At 44.4% G+C, this 22,465-nt stretch overlaps 1 protein-coding gene across 1 annotated transcript in view; it reads left to right on the top strand.

Moving 5' to 3' along the window:
• The window catches only part of LOC124008692 (alpha-1,6-mannosylglycoprotein 6-beta-N-acetylglucosaminyltransferase A-like), a 140,563-nt gene that overhangs the window by 53,909 nt on the left and 64,189 nt on the right, over positions 1–22,465 (top strand). Inside the window, exons 5-10 of the mRNA XM_046320197.1 lie at positions 919–1,008; positions 3,353–3,424; positions 6,473–6,634; positions 8,171–8,340; positions 9,157–9,291; positions 16,199–16,332. Coding sequence (XP_046176153.1) covers positions 919–1,008; positions 3,353–3,424; positions 6,473–6,634; positions 8,171–8,340; positions 9,157–9,291; positions 16,199–16,332 — 763 coding nt within the window. The remainder of the gene's footprint in view (positions 1–918; positions 1,009–3,352; positions 3,425–6,472; positions 6,635–8,170; positions 8,341–9,156; positions 9,292–16,198; positions 16,333–22,465) is intronic.

Here is a 22,465-nt window from a genome sequence, read left to right as displayed (position 1 = left end):
CTGTAAGTGATTGCCATATTCCCCCGTAGCCTTGGCCAAGTCGTATCCCCACTCTGTGCCTTCACTCTGCTCCTTCACTCTGCTCCTTCACTCTGCTCCTTCACTCTGCTCCTTCACTCTGCTCCTTCACTCTGCCCCTTCACTCTGCCCCTTCACTCTGCTCCTTCACTCTGCGCCTTCACTCTGCGCCTTCACTCTGCGCCTTCACTCTGCGCCTTCACTCTGTGCCTTCACTCTGCTCCTTCACTGGGCTTCAGCAGATTTTTCTTTCTTCTTTCATTAACCTTTATTTAACTAGGCAAGTCAGTTAAGAACACATTCTTATTTACAATGACAGCCTAGGAACAGTGGGTTAACTGCCTTGTTCAGGGGCAGAACGACAGATTTTTACCGTGTCAGCTCGGGGATTCGATCCAGCAACCTTTCGGTTACTTTCCCAACACTAACCACTATGCTACCTGCTGTTTTGCACATCTCCATCTGTGAACATCTGAAAATAATGTATTTTTGCGGTTGAATCTCAAATGTCAGCCCATTCAACAAAAAAACTCTTTTTCATTTTCAGTGCCATTGACACTTTGTCCAGAGTCATTTTTTTTGTCCCTGTTTCTTTGCTTATATTGCCTGGTTCTTTTTCTTGGATTGGGTCCACACACACACACACACACACACACACACACACACACACACACACACACACACACACACACACACACACACACACACACACACACACACACACACACACACACACACACACACACACACACACACACACACACACACTTGGGTCTGGTCAAATAGCTCAGAGCTCCTACACATGGGATGGGAGGACTGGCCAAGGCATGTGGATTGGTAGGCTAAACTGGAACCTAATTTGTGTTTAGTCCTGATTAAGTCTCTCCTCCTCTTCCTCAGTGGATGAAGGACATGTGGCGGTCAGACTCATGCTACACTAACTACGGCGTGGACGGCTCCACCTGCTCCTTCTTCATATATCTCAGCGAGGTGAGTGGTGTCTGTGTCTGTCTGTGCACGTGTGTCTGTGTCCGTGCGCACAGTGGCTACAGTGTGGTTTGATCTACTCATTGACATTCAGTGTTAACAGCCTAGGGGACGTGGAACGCCCCAGCTCTTTACGTATTCATCCACTACAACTCCACGCGCCCTTGACGACTGAACTATGTACTTGTGAATTATACTACAGCGCAGATTTTTATTCTAGGAGTTGATATGGAAACATGTACTGTAGCATTCTGATGACCCTAGCGAGTACGGTACGCACACCCAAACATAACACTCCAGATGTAAAGCCCATTTATACTGTAGCATTCTGATGACCCTAGCGAGTACGGTACGCACACCCAAACATAACACTCCAGATGTAAAGCCCATTTATACTGTAGCATTCTGATGACCCTAGCGAGTACGGTACGCACACCCAAACATAACACTCCAGATGTAAAGCCCATTTATACTGTAGCATTCTGATGACCCTAGCAAGTACGGTACGCACACCCAAACATAACACTCCAGATGTAAAGCCCATTTATACTGTAGCATTCTGATGACCCTAGCGAGTACGTTACGCACACCCAAACATAACACTCCAGATGTAAAGCCCATTTATACTGTAGCATTCTGATGACCCTAGCGAGTACGGTACGCACACCCAAACATAACACTCCAGATGTAAAGCCCATTTATACTGTAGCATTCTGATGACCCTAGTGAGTATGGTACGCACACCCAAACATAACACTCCAGATGTAAAGCCCATTTATACTGTAGCATTCTGATGACCCTAGTGAGTACGGTACGCACACCCAAACATAACACACCAGATGTAAAGCCTATTTATACTGTAGCATTCTGATGACCCTAGTGAGTACGGTACGCACACCCAAACACAACACTCCAGATGTAAAGCCCATTTATACTGTAGCATTCTGATGACCCTAGTGAGTACGGTACGCACACCCAAACATAACACTCCAGATGTAAAGCCCATTTATACCGTAGCATTCACAAATAAGGTTTGTCCTCTGTTGGTCAATGAGAAGCTCATCAAAGTAGTAATGACTAAACTGAAGTTTTTTATCAAACTCAAGTCCCTGACTCTATGTTGATTATTCTTGTGGGAGCTGGTCAGATGTGGGTGCTGGTCAGATGTGGGTGCTGGTCAGATGTGGGAGCTGGTCAGATGTGGGAGCTTATAAATGTTGAGATCAGTGCTTGGGGGAAGTGCAGTGTAATTTTACTCTACTGAAAATATCTGTTGGGAGAGACATGTACCTTATCCATTAAAGGAAAACTCCACCCCAAAACTATATTCTAGTATTTGTTTCATTATTCCATTCTTGATATAGTCCCAAAATGTTTTGCATGGCAGCAATCAAGATATATCACTTTCAAAATACAGCCAGTATGATGCATTTTGCATCATGTTATGCAACACTCAGCATCATATGATGCAAAATGCATAACACCGGCTGTATCTCTGTATTCTGAATGTTTATATAGCATGAGAACTTGATTGCTGACATGTAAAAACATTTTGTGACTGTGTGTGTGGGTGGAATTCTCCTTTAAGGGAGAGAGAGGGTGGCTGCGTACCGAATACCATCCTATTCCCTATTTAGTACAGTAACTGACTAGGGACCATAGGGAACTTTTAGGTACGCAGCCAGTGAGAGGTCTATGCAGAGAGACGGAGCTCTATCTCAGTCGGTGTGACTTGCTTTCACAATGGCGATATGCATGTATTTCCATGTAGTATCAGCCTTGTTCGTTCTCTCTCTGCCTCTCTACTTTTGGCCAGAGCCCTACACCCTATCAGCCAGAAACCCCAGAAGTAGTGCACTATATGGGGAATAGGATATCATTACAGTAGGGTGGGGCCAAATTGTTTCTCTGTCTATCTCTGTATCTGCACTCAGTGAGACTGGGCCCACCATTGCTATTCGATGCATCAAACACCCCCTCCCCCATCAGAACCTCTGAAGTGAGATCAAAGTGAGCCAGGCCACTATCGGCATGACATCTGCTTTCACTGAAACAATTACCTGCCTAATGATTGCCTGATTTGCCTCCTAGGCGGCATCCCAAATGTTACCCTATTTCCTATATATAGTAAATTACTTTTGAACAGGGCCTATATGGCTCTTATCTAATGTAGTGCACCACATAGGGAAGCGGGTGCCATTTTGGGACACAACCCTAGTGTCCCTTCCTCGTCCCTGCGTCCTCCTCTCTCTCCTTTCCGTTGGCAGAGTTCACAGGCCCCATACTCTGTCATATTTTCCATCTCAGTTCCTTCTGATGTTATGTTCTGATGTTAATGTCATTTTAGGTGGAGAACTGGTGCCCGCACCTGCCCTGGAGGACCAAGACATTGGACGAGGAGGCCGACCGGAGGGGCCAGGTGAGTGTCTGAACTGAAGGGCTTTCCACACTGCCAAGCCGAGACAAACTGAGTATAGTTGCTTGAACCGCGCTGGAAAGGACAACGGGAAAATGAAATATTAGAGCCAACACAGTTTGGTTCGGGTTGGCACGATGTGAAAATGACAACGTGATAAGAAAATATCCTAAAACACAATAGTGAAAAGGGCGTAAGTGCCCGTCTCTGCACCCTGCTGAAAGACCCAACAGCCTGGCCAGTCCTTTTCACTCTCACCACTCTGGGGACTGGCCAGACAGAATACCCAGCCTGAAGACAAATGCCACAAAAGTCACGAGGGCATTGAATAGCTTTTATAATGTTAGAACATGTGCTCTTTAGAAATGACCTCTTCCACTTGTCTTTTAGCTCAAATGGTACCGACTAATGCATAAGCAATGTTAGATGCTGCACATCGGCTAACACACACTGTCTGAAGAGTCGAGTCACTCCAGTGATTGCGTTAGTAACTGACTATAGAGCGGGAGAGGATTTATACCATGACGCCGGTCGCCATGCCAATGGGCACTCGCTTAAATCTCCTTACAGGGCCGTCTGAGGTCAGAACTCCGGGCGTGGCTCGCTGTTATTGACTTTAAATATACTCCTGGTTGTGGATAATGCGATAAGTCCAAATGTAATACTCTTTGCCCCCCTTCGGATGTCCTTTTTGTTTTTGAGATCACCATTGATGGTGGCTGTTGTTGTTGTTGTTGACCTGGGCCCATAACGCTATGGGATAAAAGTAGTGCACTATATAGGGAATAGGGTGCCATTTCGGACACGGTCCCCCAGACTTTTCTCTCCCAGTGATTTCCTGTCCTGATGAGGGATGGTAATACACTGCCAGAGCGTTGTTAGTGCGTTGTTTCCCCAGCTTTAGCAGCTGTTAATGGCAGGCAGGACGACATCTCAACCAAGCCGCCTGTGGGGAAAGCTTTCTTAATTATTGACCCGAGAGAAGCGGAGAAATGTGTAGATTGGTATCATTGCATTCCTGTCTTCAATGAGGAGCCATACATCTTCGCAATGCAAAGAGCGCCTGGCAGAACTTGGCACTCTGTAGCTTTAGTGTTTAAGTTGATGTGAATCCCCTCTATGTCCTGGGTATCCAATGTGCGTGTTGGAGATTTTGACAGCGTTACAAAATCACTGATCTACAAATGACCTCAAATCCTACATACAGTGGGGCAAAAAGGTATTTAGTCAGTTCTCCCACTTAAAAAGATGAGGCCTGCAATTTTCATCATCATTTTCAACTATGACAGACAAAATGAGAAAGAAAAATCCAGAAAATCACATTGTAGGATTTTTCATGAATTTATTTGCAAATTATGGTGGAAAATAAGTATTTGGTCAATAACAAAAGTTTATCTCAATACTTTGTTATATACACTTTGTTGGCAATGACAGAGCAAACGTTTTCTGTAAGTCTTCACAAGGTTTTCACACACCGTTGCTGGTATTTTGGCCCATTCCTCCATGCAGATCTCCTCTAGAGCAGTGACGTTTTGGGGCTGTTGCTGGGCAACATGGACTTTCAACTCCCTCCAACGATTTTCTATGGGGTTGAGATCTGGAGACTGGCTAGGCCACTCTAGGACCTTGAAAGCACTCCTTCGTTGTCCGGGCGGTGTGTTTGGGATCATTGTCATGTTAAAAGACCCAGCCACGTTTCATCTTCAATGCCCTTGCTGATGGAAGGAGGTTTTCACTCAAAATCTCACGATACATGGCCCCATTCATTCTTTCCTTTACACGGATCAGTCGTCCTGCTCCCTTTGCAGAAAAACAGCCCCAAAGCATGATGTTTCCACCCCCATGCTTCACAGTAGGTATGGTGTTCTTTGGATACAACTCAGCATTCTTTTTCCTCCAAACCCAACGAGTTGTGTTTTTACCAAAAAAGTTACATTTTGGTTTCATCTGACCATATGACATTCTCCCAATCTTCTTCTGGATCATCCAAATGTTCTCGAGCAAACTTCAGACGGGCCTGGACATGTACTGGCTTAAGCAGGGGGACACGTCTGGCACTGCAGGATTTGAGTCCCTGGCGGCGTAGTGTGTTACTGATGGTAGGCTTTGTTACTTTGGTCCCAGTTCTCTGCAGGTCATTCACTAGGTCCCCCCATGTGGTTCTGAGATTTTTGCTTGTGATCATTTTGACCCCACGGGGTGAGATCTTGCGTGGAGCCCCAGGTCGAGGGAGATTATCAGTGGTCTTGTATGTCTTCCATTTCCTAATAATTGCTCCCACAGTTGATTTCTTCAAACCAAGCTGCTTACCTATTGCAGATTCAGTCTTCCCAGCCTGGTGCAGGTCTACAATTTTGTTTCTGGTGTCCTTTGACAGCTCTTTGGTCTTGGCCATAGTGGAGTTTGGAGTGTGACTGTTTGAGGTTGTGGACAGGTGTCTTTTATACTGATAACAAGTTCAAACAGGTGCCATTAATACAGGTAACGAGTGGAGGACAGAGGAGCCTCTTAAAGAGGAAGTTACAGGTCTGTGAGAGCCAGAAATCTCGCTTGTTTGTAGGTGACCAAATACTTATTTTCCACCATAATTTGCAAATAAATTCATTCAAAATCCTGCAATGTGATTTTCTGGATTTTTCCCCCTCATTTTGTCTGTCATAGTTGAAGTGTACCTAGGATGAAAATTACAGGCCTCTCTCATCTTTTTAAGTTGGAGAACTTGCACAATTGGTGGCTGACTAAATACTTTTTTGCCCCACTAACTACTCATCATGTAATGAAGATCAGCGATTCTCTGCCTCCTTGCTCAAACTGATCACGACAAACACAATTGTGCGTGCTCGTTTGTCATGGTCCTGTGCCCCAGGTGGGTGGAGAATTCACTTTAGTCTAAAATGTGCACACTCCGCCCACCTGGAGCTTCTGCTGATCCAAAACTTGTCTACCTACCCCCTTTCAGAGGCTAACGTTCTTTAACCTGGAAAGAGGTTAATGGGTTAAACCATAACGCCTAAAGAGTAGGGGTGTCTAACTTGTGTCGTGTCTTCCTAGACGGAGATCCGGACGAGCTTCGAGGAGCTATACCGGGTCACGTCTCGGCGAGAGGAGTTCCGCTGGATGATGCTCCGGATCAAGCGCATGGAAGACCCCTGGATCAATGCCATCCGCGCCCTGGCTGCCAAGCAAAACCTGGCCAAGCGCAAGAGGAAGAAGGTAGGACACGGACAGGCTCTCAAACACGTACTCATGCAAGCTTGCACTTAAAACACTTGCACGCACTCACACAAACACACAGCCAAAAATATATTAGCTACTTGAAGAATAGAGAATATTAGAGAATATAGAGAATATTGGAGATAGTCAGCCCATGCCTTTCTGAACTGAGAATATTGAAACAAGGAAAGTCTATTGTGTTTTGCTATCTGGCCCCAACGATTAGTAATGGAGGTTTCAGTTCCCTAGGGATCTTCACAATTTCCTGTTTCTGACTCTACGGCTTTTAACAGTGTGGATATGACATATGGTGAGAGACCTACTTCCTCTAGTTAGAGTGGAACAACGTCTCTTTGCACCTGAAACTCCAATTCTTCACTTTTTTCCCGAGAAGTGTACGCTTACATACTCCTTGTAATGGATTTTAAAAACACATGATTGGTGTAAGCGTTGGCTTGAGTGAGCAAGAGTACACTTTAGGAGAAGTGGGGAGAATCGGGACCCAGCCCAACCTCTCATGCCAAAGGCTCCGAGCAGGAACAAAGTCGCCTGATCCCAGATTTCTTTGTGCTGTCTTGCCAACTTGGCAAGACCACACAAACATATATGGGATCAGGCCAGGAACAAGGAGCCTGCCCCATTTCCATGACCCTAAAGAGTCAAGATAGGCTTGGTCCCAAACGGCACCCTATTCCCTGTAAATTGCAATACTTTTCACCGTAGCCTTATATTCCCTGGCCGACAGTAGTGCACTATATAGGGAATTAGGATGCCATTTGAAACACAGTCAGTATGCTGAAAGGTTGATTTTTATATTATTACAGTCATAATCCTCTCTCTACCCATTAATCCCTGAACAATGCACCTTGGTGATTGTGTCTCCGTCCCAAATTGCACCCTATCCTCTACATAGTTTACCACTCTGGGACCTGGTCAAAAGCAGTGGACTATATAGGGAATAGGGTGCTGTTTGAGACGCTGGCTAACGGCAGCTGAAAGTGTGTTGAGAACGTCCATAGAAAGCACAGAACATTGTAAAGTTGGATTCTGTCCCGTGGCTCAGTGTGTTCCCTGGTGAGTAGAAGGAGACTTGTGTGCTCTGATGTTAATAATGATACGTCTTCTGTGGAGCACATCTTGCGTTCTGCCATGCTGTACTCTGGGAATTGAAACGAGCCTGCCGTTTGAATAGGGAAAATGCCTTATTACAGTTTTCCAACCCATTGAATTGCGTTTGGATTACTTCACGAACTAAAGACGCACATCCAGATGGTTGGCGATGTGCCCGAACATACTTGAATAAAAAAAGTTGCACACTATATTACACCGTGATTTATTGGGTTGGTAATACTGTATGAATTTCTTAAATGTTGATGATATAACCCATTTCCTTACTTCTCTGTATTGATAGCCCCGTTGGGAATCAAACTCGCAACCCTGGCATTGCTAGCGCCATGCTTTAACCAACTGAGCCACAATGAGAAACAATAGATTTAAACTGAACTGACACCATCCGTGCCCCTCTCTCTCCGTCAGATCCTGGTGCACCTGGGCCTGTTGACCAAGGAGTCGGGCTTCAAGATCGCAGAGAACGCCTTCAGTGGGGGGCCCCTGGGGGAGCTGGTGCAATGGAGCGACCTCATCACCACCCTCTACCTGCTGGGCCACGACGTACGCATCTCCGCCTCCTTGGCCGAGCTCAAAGAGTGAGTGAGTGAGTGAGTGAGTGAGTGAGTGAGTGAGTGAGTGAGTGAGTGAGTGAGTGAGTGAGTGAGTGAGTGAGTGTGTGTGTGTGTGTGCACCCCTCAGACATATCTGGGTGGTGTTCAGTGCAGAGTGCCGTAGCGAAACGGCTAAAAACGTTTTCCAACGTAAAATTATGAAGGGCCGTTTCTTCTTGAACAGTTCTAGGATCAAAATGAATAAGGTTGGGACTTGATCCTAGATCAGCAGCACTCCTACTCTGAGACACTTTATGGACACAGGTCCAGGTCTCGCCTGTCCATGTAGTCTTATTCATTGTGTTCTAAAAGGCTAAACTGATCCTAAATCAGCAGCACTCCTACTCTTGAGATGCTTGATACATACAGCCCCTGGTATTACCTCCCCAAGGTCACCTATGGAATGAGCAGCAGAAGCTAAGTACAGCTAAAGCTAGCTAGTGTAATGTGAGATGGTTGCAACACACCTGCTTCTGAAAAAACACCCACATGTTCTTTGTGTGCTCTAGTCCCGCTTCGTTAGGTAAAACCTGTCTCATATTGCTTCCTATTTGCATAAGAGAGGTTTACTGTGTGTAAACAATCCATAGCTTTCTTCTCTTTGTTTGTTGTGTGTTTACATCATGTTGTTGCTCTCTTTTTGTAATATATTACAATACCACGTTATTGTCCATGTTACAGTGAATTTAAAACTGTTCTCAACCCCAGAGCATTGGTCAAAAGTCGTGAACTATATAGGGGAATATGGTGCCATTTCAGATACACCCGGTGTGTCCTAACTAAGCCCACTCCCTCGTGCAGGATCATGAGGAGAGTGATGGGGAACAAGTCCAGCTGCCCCACCCAGGGGGACAAGGTGGTGGAGCTCATCTACATTGACATTGTGGGCCTGACCCAGTTCAAGAAGACACTGGGGCCCTCCTGGGTCCACTACCAGTAAGTACTCCATATATATATCTCTGTCTCTCTGTCTGTCTGTCTCTGTCAGTCTGTCTCTGTCTGTCTACACATCCACCTCATCTATGGGCTGGGACGTGTGATGTTTTTAAAATTTTTATTTAACTAGGCAAGTCAGTTATTGAACACATTTTTATTTACAATGACTGTCTACCCTGGCCAAACCCCTGGATGATGCTGGGCCAATTGTTCGCAGCCCTATGGGACCACCAATCACAGCCGGTTGTGATACAGCCTGGAATCGAACCAGGGTCTGTAGTGATGCCTCTAGCACTGAGATGCAGTGCCTTAGACCACTGCACCACTCGGGAGTGTGTGTGTGTGTGTGTGTGTGTGTGTGTGTGTGTGTGTGTGTGTGTGTGTGTGTGTGTGTGTGTGTGTGTGTGTGTGTGTGTGTGTGTGTGTGTGTGTGTGTGTGTGTGTGTGTGTGTGTGTGTGTGTGTGTGTGTGTGTGTGTGTGTGTGTGTGATGTTCATTTAGTTAGATGGAGAGCGAGAGAGAAGTTACTTACACATCTCCTTCCTAGAAGAACACCTATCAACTAACACAACTCATCTCACATACACATGGTTCTGAAATCTATCTGACTCGTCATACAATGCCTTAGTTAAAAATATGAGCGTCCTAGCTTTTCATCCAATGAGTTTCCTGGTATCCTTTACGCCTGTGTCCCGGGGTATATTTGATTTGATTTGATCTCTTTGGAATCGGCATCCTCCTTGTTGCTCTGACTAATTGGGAAGTGGGAACAGTGTCAGGCTCTCTGTCTGTGTCCCTCTGAGTCTCCCGAGGCTGTATCCCTCCCTGTAGGATACCAAGCATTGCTGGGGCATGCTGTCAAAGTGTTCGCCCACTGCTCATTTACTGATTGGAGAGAAGCGGCGAGAGGTTGGCGGGATGAAAAGAGGCCTATTTCCTGCAGATTATTTGATACCTGGTGGGGTAGCTATTCAGGAGGCAAAGACCCAGGCACAGAGGGTGGGACCAGATGTGATTTACACATTAGCATCTGAATGAGTAGGCTGAGACTAAGGCCCAGGCTGGGTTGACATTTGAGTCATTTCGCAAGATGCTCTTATCCAGAGCAATTTACAGTAGTGGGTGCATACATTTTCATACTTTTTCCTCGTATTAGTCCCCCGTGGGAATCGAACCCACAACCCTGGTGTTGCAAGCGCCATGCTCTCCGAGGTGGGCCTGCTCCCCCTGCCTGGATGGGTGGATGGGTTTTTCTTCTGTAAGCCCCTAATTTTCTTTTCAAGCTAACAAAAGTCTTCAGGTCTCATGCAAGGCTTCTCATCGAACAAGCTCACTATCATGTGAACCAGCTCTGTTACAGTGGCTGCCATCAAACTGTTCTTTCACTGGGCTAAAATTGCATTACGTCTGAGCACAATCGTTTGATGTTCCAATGTTGGTAGGCCGTTTCCATGGGAACATCAGGTCAAGGTCTTAACTCTTAATGGGGAGCGGTGGTTATGGTTGTGTCTGTTAATGTGTCTGTTTTCTGCCCACTCTCTAATGTGCGCGTGCGTTTGTCCGCTCCACTGATAAGACTGTCTGAACCGGCACCTCGTACTCCTTGCCACTGATCTGAACAATGTTTGAAGTACAACCTTTGTCTCCAGTCGACAACAATCTCATTTGAAAGACTTTCACCTGCATCTCTCTCTCTCTCTCTCTCTGTCTCTCTCTCTCTCTCTCTCTCTCTCTCTCTCTCTCTCTCTCTCTCTCTCTCTCTCTCTCTCTCTCTCTCTCTGTCTCTCGCTCTCTTTCGCTCTGATAAACTCCTAAGAATGTTGTACTGTGTCTGACAATACACACGTGTCTGAAAAAGAAGAGATTTGCATGCTGTGGCTTTAGTCCCACCGGTCTTAAGTGGGACTAATTGTTCCTCTGAAGTATCCCAACGGTGTGGTTGGAGGTTGTTACGAGAACTGCCTTGTGAGAACAAGAAGTCAGGTTAGCTAATAGCCCCAAGATTTCCTTTCTCGTGTCAACACTTTTTGTTTGTTTCGGGTTTGCATTCTGTTTCATCTTGCTCTGAGGAAATTGACTGGGGTGCATCCCAAACGGCTCCCTATTCCCTTTAATATGCGTTTGTTTTGACCAAGGCCCCTGGTCAAAAGTAGTGCACTATTTAGGGAATAGGGAGCCGTTTGGGACATATACTCAACCTTTTTACAGACGGTGTGGTCGTAATGCAGGTTCCAGCTGGCATTTTCATGAGTGTATTGATTAATTCCTCGTTATACATATCGGTGAAGACATTTACATTTGGCCACTTGATTCAGTGTTGATTTTGTGACGTGCACTTCCAGGAAGGTTATAGGATGCCTCGGTTTTACTGTAACTTCAGGCAAAAGTTCTGTTGGAAGTGCATTTTGATTTTTAAGCCCGACGAATCACGTCATGGAACAGTTTGGTCTCATAATTATCTAATCCTGTCTTGTTTACGTTCTTACATATGTCCTCTCCTTCCTCCTCCTTGTCTATCCAGCTCTCTCCCTCTCTACTTAAAGCGATGCTCCAGAACCTTTGTATAATTTCAGCCAGTAGTTTTGAAAATGGTGCTCACGAGCCAAAACGGGTCCCTGTTTTTGTTTACTACGCCATTATTTTTTTGTGTACTACGTCATTATTTTTTTGTTTACTACGTTATTATTTTTTTGTGTACTACGTCATTGTTTTTTTGTTTACTACGCTATGATTTTTTTGTGTACTACGTCATTCTTTTTTTGTGTACTACGTCATTCTTTTTTTGTGTACTACGTCATTCTTTTTTTGTGTACTACGTCATTATTTTTTTGTTTACTACGTTATTATTTTTGTGTACTACATCATTGTTTTTTTGTTTACTACGCTATGATTTTTTGTGTACTACGTCATAATTTTTTTGTGTACTACGTCATTATTTTCTTGTGTACTACGTCATTATTTTTTTGTGTACTAAGTCATCCAATTGTGATTCATTACGTATAATATGTTATTGTTTGCAATTCCTATAACATGTTACATCCAATTCGTACAATATGTTACAAATTTGTCGTGCTTAAGATCCTGGACTGCATCTTGAAGTGTCTTTCATTTTCCAGCCTCTCCAGAACCGCTTCTAATATAGAACAATTCCTCATTCATGTGAAGGCCACCATGATTACAGATAGTCCTGAATAATGATGAGTGAGAAAGTTAGACGCACAAATATCATACCCCCAAGGCATGCTATCCTCTCACCATTACAATAAGAGTGGAGGTTAGCATTTTATATCATACCCCCAAGAAAGGCTAACATCGCACCGTTACAATGACAGTGGACATGCTAATATCTCACCATTACAATAACAGGGGAGGATAGCATTTTATATCATACCCCCAAGACATGCTAACCCTCACCATTACAATAACAGGGGAGGGTAGCATTTTATATCATACCCCCAAGACATGCTAACCTCTCACCATCACAATAACAGGAGGGATTAGCATTTTATATCATACCCCCAAGACATGCTAACCTCTCCCCATTACAATAACAGGAGGGATTAGCATTTTATATCATACCCCCAAGACATGTTAACCTCTCACCATCACAATAACAGGGGAGGTTAGTATTTTATATCATACCCCCAAGACATGCTAACCATTACAATAACAGGGGACATGCTAACCTCTCACCATTACAATAACAGGGGAGGTTAGCATTTTATATCATACCCCCAAGACATGCTAACCTCTCACCATCACAATAACAGGGGAGGTTAGCATTTTATATCATACCCCCAAGACATGCTAATCTCTCACCATTACAATAACAGGGGAGGTTAGCATTTTATATCATACCCCCAAGACATGCTAACCCTCACCATTACAATAACAGGAGGGGTTAGCATTTTATATCATACCCCCAAGACATGCTAACCCTCACCATTACAATAACAGGAGGGGTTAGCATTTTATATCATACCCCCAAGACATGCTAACATCTCACCATTACAATAACAGGAGAGGTTAGCATTTTGGGGGATATGATATTTTTGCATCTAACTTTTTCACTCATCATTATTCAAGATTCATTCTGGACTATCCATAATCATGGTAGCATCCACATTAATGTAGAAGTGTTCAGAAACATATTATATTCTTATTTACAATAAAACCTCAGTCATTGTATCATTTCAAATCCAAAGTGCTGGAGTACAGAGCCAAAACAGCAAAACATGTATCACTATCCCAATACTTTTGGAGCTCACTGTAGTGCACTATTTTGACCAAAACCCTATGGGACTCTTGTCAAAAGTAGTGCACTGCACTATATAGGGAATAGGGTGCCATTAGGGAGCAATCTGAGTCTCAAGAGGGAAGAGAATTTGAGACTGAGGATTGCGTTCTAAGACCAAAGTGAAAGTGAGTGGAGTTGTTCAGGCCAGTGAAAGGACGGGAGAATCCCAGTGGTCGGATCAGCCATATTAGTGGTTTTAGAATGAATGAGCCGCCTATCCTGTCCTGTCACTCTTCTTCCCTCTCGTGCACACACGCGCAGGCAGGCACACACACACACACAAGCAGGCACACACACACAAGCAGGCACACACACACAAGCAGGCACACACACACAAGCAGGCACACACACACAAGCAGGCACACACGGAAACACACAGATGCAGGCAGGCAGGCAGGCAGGCAGGCAGGCAGGCAGGCAGGCAGGCACGCCACGCCACGACACACACACACACACACACACACACACACACACACACACACACACACACACACACACACACAGACACACACACACAGACGCACACGCACACACAGACGCACACGCACACGCACACAGACACACACACACACACACACACACACACACACACACACACACACACACACACACACACACACACACACACACACACACACACACACACACACACACACACACACACACACACACACACATACATACACACAAGCAGACACACATACACACACACATACACACACACACAAGCAGACACATACACACACACACAAGCAGACACATACACACACACACAAGCAGACACATACACACACACACACGCACACACACACAAACACACACACACACAAGCAGGCACATACACACACACACACAAGCAGGCACATACACACACACACAAACGGGCACACACACACACACACAAGCAGGCACACACACACACACAAGCAGGCACACACACACACACAAGCAGGCACACACACAAGCAGGCACACACGGAAACACACAGATGCAGGCAGGAACAAACACACATTCACTCGTTCTTTCTCTTCCTCTTTCTGTATCGATCTATGTATTGGTCTATCTCTCTCAAACACTCTCCCTACAGAAAACCAATGCTTGCTTCAGTCATCCTATCGACTGTAATCATTATTTGCTGGCTATAATACGCTATAATTTCAGTTTGTCTAATTCTCAATACTACATGGGAATCAATAGACACACGACTGATATCTTAAAGGCGACCGTTTTGTACTCCTTGACATTGATCTGAACAATGTTTGAATTACAACCTTTTGTCTCCAGTCAACAACAATCTCATTTGAAAGACTATTTCACCTGCATCTCTCTCTCATAATCTCCTAAGAATGTTGTACTGTGTCTGACAATACACAAGTGTCTCAAAAATAAGAGATTTGCATGCTGCGGCTTTAGTCACACTGGTCTTAAGTTTCCTCATTGTGAATTCATTTCCCCTATTTCCTGAGCATCTTGAGACGAGACATACTCTCTTTCACACACACACACACACACACACACACACACACACACACACACACACACACACACACACACACACACACACACACACACACACACACACACACACACACACACACACACACACACACACACACACACACACACACTGTCTTTCTCTCTCTTTCTCACGCATGCACACACCCACCCACCATCTGCGAAACATCTGCCTGGTCAGGAGTGGCCTTGCCTGGGCTGCCAGACTGAGCTTAGCCGGCCCCTCTGGTCCTCCTGGCTCCTCATCAATTTTTATTAATGCTCATTATTACACCTCCACCCCACCAGGGGTCAATCAGAGGAGTATGTTGGACTCTGTCCAGAAGGATTAAAGATGGAAAGGAATAGTGGTAAAGCATAGCCAGGTGTTTATTTTTAGGGTTTAAATCAAATGTAAAAAATGGGGAGGGGGGTGACTTATAATGGGGGCGGCGGACTTATTAAGCCTAGTGGTTAGAGCGTTGGGCCAGTAACCGAAAGGTCGCTACAGTAGATCGATTCCCCGAGTTGACAAGTTAAAAATCTGTCGTTCTGCCCCTGAACAAGGCAGTTAACCCACTGCTCCTTGGCCGTCATTGTAAATAAGAATCTGTTCTTATCTGACTTGCCTAGTTACATAAAATAAAAATAAATCATCTGAAAAAGCATCTGTCAGGGAAACTGAAAGATGGGAGATGAGAGAAGGTGACTGAAAGAGAGATAGTTGGGGAGAGAGAGAGGGAAAGCTAAAAGGCTTGATTAGAGAGTGGGAGCGACCGAGAGAAAGCGAGAGAGAAAAGGTCATGAATGTGTCATTCCATTGCACATGACATCCTTTCTCTGGTCCTCTAATTAGTCATGAAGTGTAACCTTTACTGTTCAAGTTTCATCTGTAGGAAGCTCTTTCTGCGCTTTGTACACTATCTGTGACCATGCTGAAGGTGTGGAAAAGATATGCATCATGTAATTAATTAACCATTTATTAGCGGTTGAGGCATACAGCTGGAAGTGTGTATTAATGCTGTAATGTGGTGTGTACTACAGATGTATGCTAGCACTATAATGTGGTGTGTGACGGGTGTATGATACCTTTGTCATGTTTGGTGTATGTTACAGGTGTATGCTGCGGGTTTTGGATTCCTTCGGCACAGAGCCCGAGTTCAACCACGCCCACTATGCTCAGTCCAAGGGCCACAAGACCCCCTGGGGCAAGTGGAACCTCAACCCCCAGCAGTTCAACACCATGTTCCGTAAGTACCATCTAATGGCTCTGGGGTGCACATCTAGGATCAGCTTCTCCTCCCCAATCCTAACCTTAACCATGAGCGGGGAAAATGCCAAACTGACCCAAGAAGATCGGCATCTAGGGACATCTTCACCCTACTCCCACCTAATGACAGGGTCATGTTTATAAGGCACCAAATGGAAGAAAATGGTCTAAAACAGAGAGGGGCAACCTGTACTCATCCAATAAAAAAAATAGTTTTACATTGAACCTTTATTTAACGGGGCAAGTCTGTTAAGAACAAATTCTTATTTACATTGACGGCCAAATCCGGACGAAGCTGGGCCAATTGTGCGCCGCGCTATGGGACTCCCAGGGTGTCTGTAGTGACGCCTCAAGCACTGAGATGCAGTGCGTCAGAACGCTGCGCCACTCGGGAGCCCAATAAGACACACTCATTTTTGTTTTCCTTTGCAAAACATGTTGAAAAGTTTTCTCTTACATGCCCTAATGAACACAACCCAGGGGTGGGGAGGGAGAGTCTACCACCCCAGGGTGTTTTAACCTTTCCCCATGGCTGATGGAAAGCAAAATCTTACCCAGAATGGATGAATACCCCTCTCCGGTCTCAGTTTCAGTGGTTTGGCCCACGTCGGGTTGGAATAGCATACCAGGCTCAATAGACCCTTTGTGTTGCGGATAGAGTATGCCATTCTCATACGACGCAGGTCTTTTCATATCATCCAGTTTACTAGCTGCGAGGGTTAGATGATATCTGTAACTAATCAAACTTACATGGGTTACACCAGGGGTCGAAATGAAACACAGATTTGTTCCGGTGCATCTGGCATGTTGGATTTGTGTCCCCTTGCCTGTGGAGAAACATTCACCTTATCCTCAGCGGGTTGTTTTATATCCTTTCATTACAGCTCTGTTTCCAGGCTTAAGGGAAGTCACTGAATCTCACACTTCCAGTTGTGTAACAACAACAATGGGGCTTGAATAAACAAAACATATAGTTTCAATATGTTAACTCTTGAGTGTTGGATTTCCTTCCATCCTAACACTAAAACGTAACAGAGGACATTTAAGACAAAGAAGGCGCCACGGGGAAGTCAAACCTAGTCTTGGGTTCCATTCATTACCATTAAGTAGTCTTGCATGAATCACTGGATAAAGGGTGTAGACAAGGGAAAGACAGGAGAAAGGGCTCTGGCCAATGAGACAGGAGAGCGAAAGGGCTCTGGCCAATGAGACAGGAGAGCGAAAGGGCTCTGGCCAATGAGACAGGAGAGCGAAAGGGCTCTGGCCAATGAGACAGGAGAGGGAAAGGGCTCTGGCCAATGAGACACGAGAGGGAAAGGCCTCTGGCCAATGAGACAGGAGAGGGAAAGGCCTCTGGCCAATGAGACAGGAGAGGGAAAGGCCTCTGGCCAATGAGACAGGAGAGGGAAAGGCCTCTGGCCAATGAGACAGGAGAGGGAAAGGCCTCTGGCCAATGAGACAGGAGAGGGAAAGGCCTCTGGCCAATGAGACAGGAGAGGGAAAGGCCTCTGGCCAATGAGACAGGAGAGGGAAAGGGCTCTGGCCAATGAGACAGGAGAGGGAAAGGGCTCTGATCGCCAGGATCTGTTTGTGCTGTCTTGTCTCGTATGGCCGTTGGCAAGACAGCACCAACATATCTTTTAGGAACCAGGCTAGAACTGAAGCCATAGAGGGAACATTTCCAATGTCGTTCTTCTCTCTACTGTTCTCAAATCCAAAACCATAACAACATGTTCACATCTAGAATTGTTTCTCTGCTTCCGGCGAGGTACAGACTCTTGTCCCAAAACAGTTCCTGTAGCATACTATATTGTGTGTCCTTCATCCTCTGGCGTTGTTGTATGCAGTAAAACAAAAGGAAAGTCATTTAGTCTCTGTCTCAGATACAGTTGAAGTCAGTTTATATACACCTTAGCCAAATACAGTTTTTCACAATTCCTGACATTTAATCTTATTAAAAATTCCCTATCTTAGTTCAGTGAGGATCACCACTTTATTTTACAAATGTGAAATGTCAGAATAATAGTAGAGAGAATGATTTTTTTCAGCTTTTATTTCTTTCATCGTATTCCCAGTGGGTCAGTAGTTCATTTAAATTGTTTAACTTGGGTCAAACATTTCTGGAAGCCTTCCACAAGCTTCCCACAATAGGTTTGGTGAATTTTGGCCCATTCCTCCTGACAGAGCTGATGTAACTGAGTCAGTTTTGTTGGCCTCTTTGCTCTCACATGCTTTTTCAGTTCTTCCCACAAATGTTCTATAGGATTGAGGTCAGGTGTTTGTGATTGCCACTCCAATACCTTGACTTTGTTGTCCTTAAGCCATTTTCTCACAACTTTGGAAGTATGCTTGCGGTCATCGTCCATTTGGAAGACCCATTTGCGACCAAGCTTTCACTCCCTGGCTGATGGCTTGAGATTTTACTTCAATATATCCACATACATTTTCCTCCCTCATGAAGCCATCTCTTTTGTTTAGTGCACAAGTCCCTCCTGCAGCAAAGGATCCTCACAACATGATGAAACCACCCCGTGCTTCACGGCTGGGATGGTAGTCTTCGGCTTGCAAGCTTCCCCTTTTTCTCCATACATAACGATGGTCATTATGGCCAAACATTTCAAATTTTGTTTCATCAGACCAGAGGACATTTCTCAAAAGTACAATCTTTGTCCCCATGTGCAGTTGCAAACCGTAGTCTGGCTTTTTTATGTCGGTTTTGGAGCAGTGGCTTCTTCCTTGCTGAGCGGACTTTCAGGTTATGTCGATATAGGATTTGTTTTTACTGTGGATATAGATACGTTTGTACTGGTTTCTTCTAGCATCTTCACAAGGCCCTTTGATTTTTCAATGATTTCAAGCAAAGAGGCACTGAGTTTGATGGTATGCCTTGAAATACATCCACAAGTACACCCCCAATTGACTCAAATGATATCAATTAGCCTATCAGAAGCTTCTAAAGCCATGACATCATTTTCTGGAATATTCCAAGCTGTTCAAAAGGCAAAGTCAACTTAGTGTATGTGAACTTCTGACCCACTGGAATTGTGATACAGTGAATTATAAGTGAAATAATCTGTCTGTAAACAATTGTTGGAAAAATGACTTGTGTCATGCACAAAGTAGATGTCCTAACCGACCTGCCAAAACCATTTTTTGTTAAAAAAAACCTCTTTGGGCTGAGATACCGCTAACACAGTGGTTCTTAACCTGGGTTCGATCGAACCCCAGGGGTTCGGTGAGTCAGTCTCAGGGGTTCGGCGGAGGTCAAGACAAACATCCGATTCATATGATTCGTGATGACACGCTCCGCTTGGCCATCATTGGCTGCAGGTGATCACGCTACATCGCTTGGCCTATCTGTGCTGCAGGGAATTTGGCGCGCTCAGTTTGTGACAATGGTGATGGTACGTCTTGTGATTTCTTTCTTAATATTTTAATTCCTTCATACTTACTATGTCGAGCAAAAAAAGAAAGTGGTCGGACGAATATGTACAATATGGATTTACATGTATAACCGAACGTGATGGGAGTCAGTGTCCTAACTGCATGATTTGCAATGCCAAGTTGAGCAATTCTAGTCTAGCACCGGCAAAACTAAGAGAACACTTCCTTAAGCTGCATGGAGATGGAAAGTACAAGAACACAACGCTCGCTGAATTCAAGGTGAAGAGAGCCAGATTCGATGAAAAGGCTACTCTGCCTGTTCTCGGCTTTGTACCCATCAACAAACCGATCCTCACAGCATCGTACGAAGTTGCTTACCTGATCGCAAAGCAGGGCAAACCACACACCATTGGTGAAACACTCATAAATCCAGCTGTGTTGAAGATGGCGAATATCATGCTGGGAAAAGAGGCCAAGTTAAGATATCCCAAATTCCTCTTTCAAATGACACCATCAGCGACAGAATAGAGGACATGAGCAAAGACATCTTTGCTCAAGTAGTTGCAGATCTTATTTCAAGCCCGGCAAAATTCAGCCTTCAACTCGACGAGACCACAGACATTTCCAATCTAAGCCAGATTGCTGTATTCGTGCGCTATGTGAAAGACGACGTGATAAAGGAAGAATTTTTATTTTGTAAGCCTCTTACAACAACAACTAAGGCAGCCGATGTGAAGAAACTTGTGGATGACTTCTTCAAAGACAACAATCTTTCGTGGGATATGGTTTCTGCAGTTTGTTCGGACGGAGCTCCAGTCACGCTGGGAAGAAAGTCTGGTTTTGGTGCGCTAGTGAAAGCCGATGCACCACACATTGTTACGCATTGTATTCTGCACAGGCATGCGTTGGCAACAAAAACCTTGCCTCCAAAACTGGCAGAAGTATTAAAAATTGTAGTGGAATGCGTGAACTATGTGCGATCTAGTGCTCTGCGGCATCGCATCTTCAGTGAGCTGTGTAAAGAAATGGGCTCTGAATTCGAGGTACTTCTGTACCATTCTAACGTTAGGTGGTTATCCCGGGACAGGTAATGAATCGTGTTTTTGCCGTGCGTGTGGAATTAGCCCTGTTTTTGCAAGAGCACCAACATTGTCATGCAGATTGCTTAAAAAATTCTGAGTTCATTCTCATTTTAGCGTACATGGCCGATATCTTTGCAGCTCTCAATCATCTCAATCAAAAGATGCAGGGCGGTGGAGTCAACATCATCGAAGCGGAGGAAAACCTGAAGGCTTTTCAAAAAAAGCTACCGTTATGGAAACGACGAACAGAGAACAATAACTTCGCAAACTTTCCCCTGCTGGACGACTGTGTCAGTAAGATCGAAAATGTATCTGGAATCGGAGACATTTCTGTACCCGCTGAACTGAAGCAAGCCATTGCCACGCACTTAGATGAGCTTGCAAAGTCTCTCGACGGATACTTCCCTACAAGAGAGTCATATCCAGCATGGGTGAGACAGCCGTTCACGTTTAGTGTTGAGACAACAGATGTCAATGATGAATACCTCGATGAAATCATTGAAATTCAGCAGAGCCAGTTCAACAGCAACTCTTCAGAACAACACTTTCAACGTTTTGGTGTCAACAAATGGTAACGTACCCTGTTATTGCTAAGAAAGCTCTGGAGATTTTCATACCGTTTGTTACAACATATCTTTGCGAGCAATCCTTTTCAAGGATGCTGGACATAAAAACGAAGAAAAGGAACAGACTTTGTTGCGAAAATGACATGAGAGTGGCACTTGCCAAGGTGAAGCCGCGCATTTCTGAACTGGTCTCTGAAAGGCAACAGCAGAAGTCACACTGATTTGCAGTAAATATTCATTATTATGTTTTTGTTTTTGTGTGAAAATGATAATCTGTGTGAAAATGTTTTGATGATTTTGTTCTTTGAACACAGTGATGTTGATGCATGGTTCATTTTGTGCACCAGTCAAATATATACCTATGTTTTGAAAAAAAAAAAAAATCAATTAAGAAGGGTTCGGTGAATGCGCATATGAAACTGTTGGGGTTCAGTACCTCCAACAAGGTTAAGAACCACTGCGCTAACAGGATCGATATGACAACTGCCATTGAAAGTGCAGGACGCCAAATTCAAAACAACCGAAATCCCATAATTAAAATTCCTCAAACATACAAGTATTTTACACCATTTTAAAGATACATTTCTTGTTAATCCCACCACAGTGTCCGATTTTCAAAAATACTTTACAGCGAAAGCAAACCAAACGATGATGTTAGGTCAGAGCCAAGTCACAGAAAAACAGAGCCTTTTTTCCAGCCAAAAAAGCAGAAATATAGATAAGACTAATCACTAGCTTTTGATGATCAGATGACACTCATAGGACTTCATGTTACACTATACATGTATGTTTTGTTCGATAAAATTCATATTTATATAAAAAAACATTAATAAAAGATACAACTATTATGCACTGAATTATAGATACACTTCTCCTTACTGCAAACGCTGTGTCAGATTTTTTTTAAACTTTACGGAAAAAGCACACCATGCTATAATCTCAGTACGGCGCTCAGAGACCAAAACAACCCAAACAGATATCCGCCATGTTGTGTGGTCAACAGATGTCAGAAATTGCATTATAAATATTCACTTACCTTTGATGATCTTCATCAGAATGCACTCCCAGGAATCCCAGTTCC

Source organism: Oncorhynchus gorbuscha, linkage group LG21 (assembly GCF_021184085.1).
Source record: "Oncorhynchus gorbuscha isolate QuinsamMale2020 ecotype Even-year linkage group LG21, OgorEven_v1.0, whole genome shotgun sequence".
Classification (NCBI taxonomy): Eukaryota; Metazoa; Chordata; class Actinopteri; order Salmoniformes; family Salmonidae; genus Oncorhynchus; species Oncorhynchus gorbuscha.
This window is presented reverse-complemented; position numbering and strand designations above follow the sequence as displayed.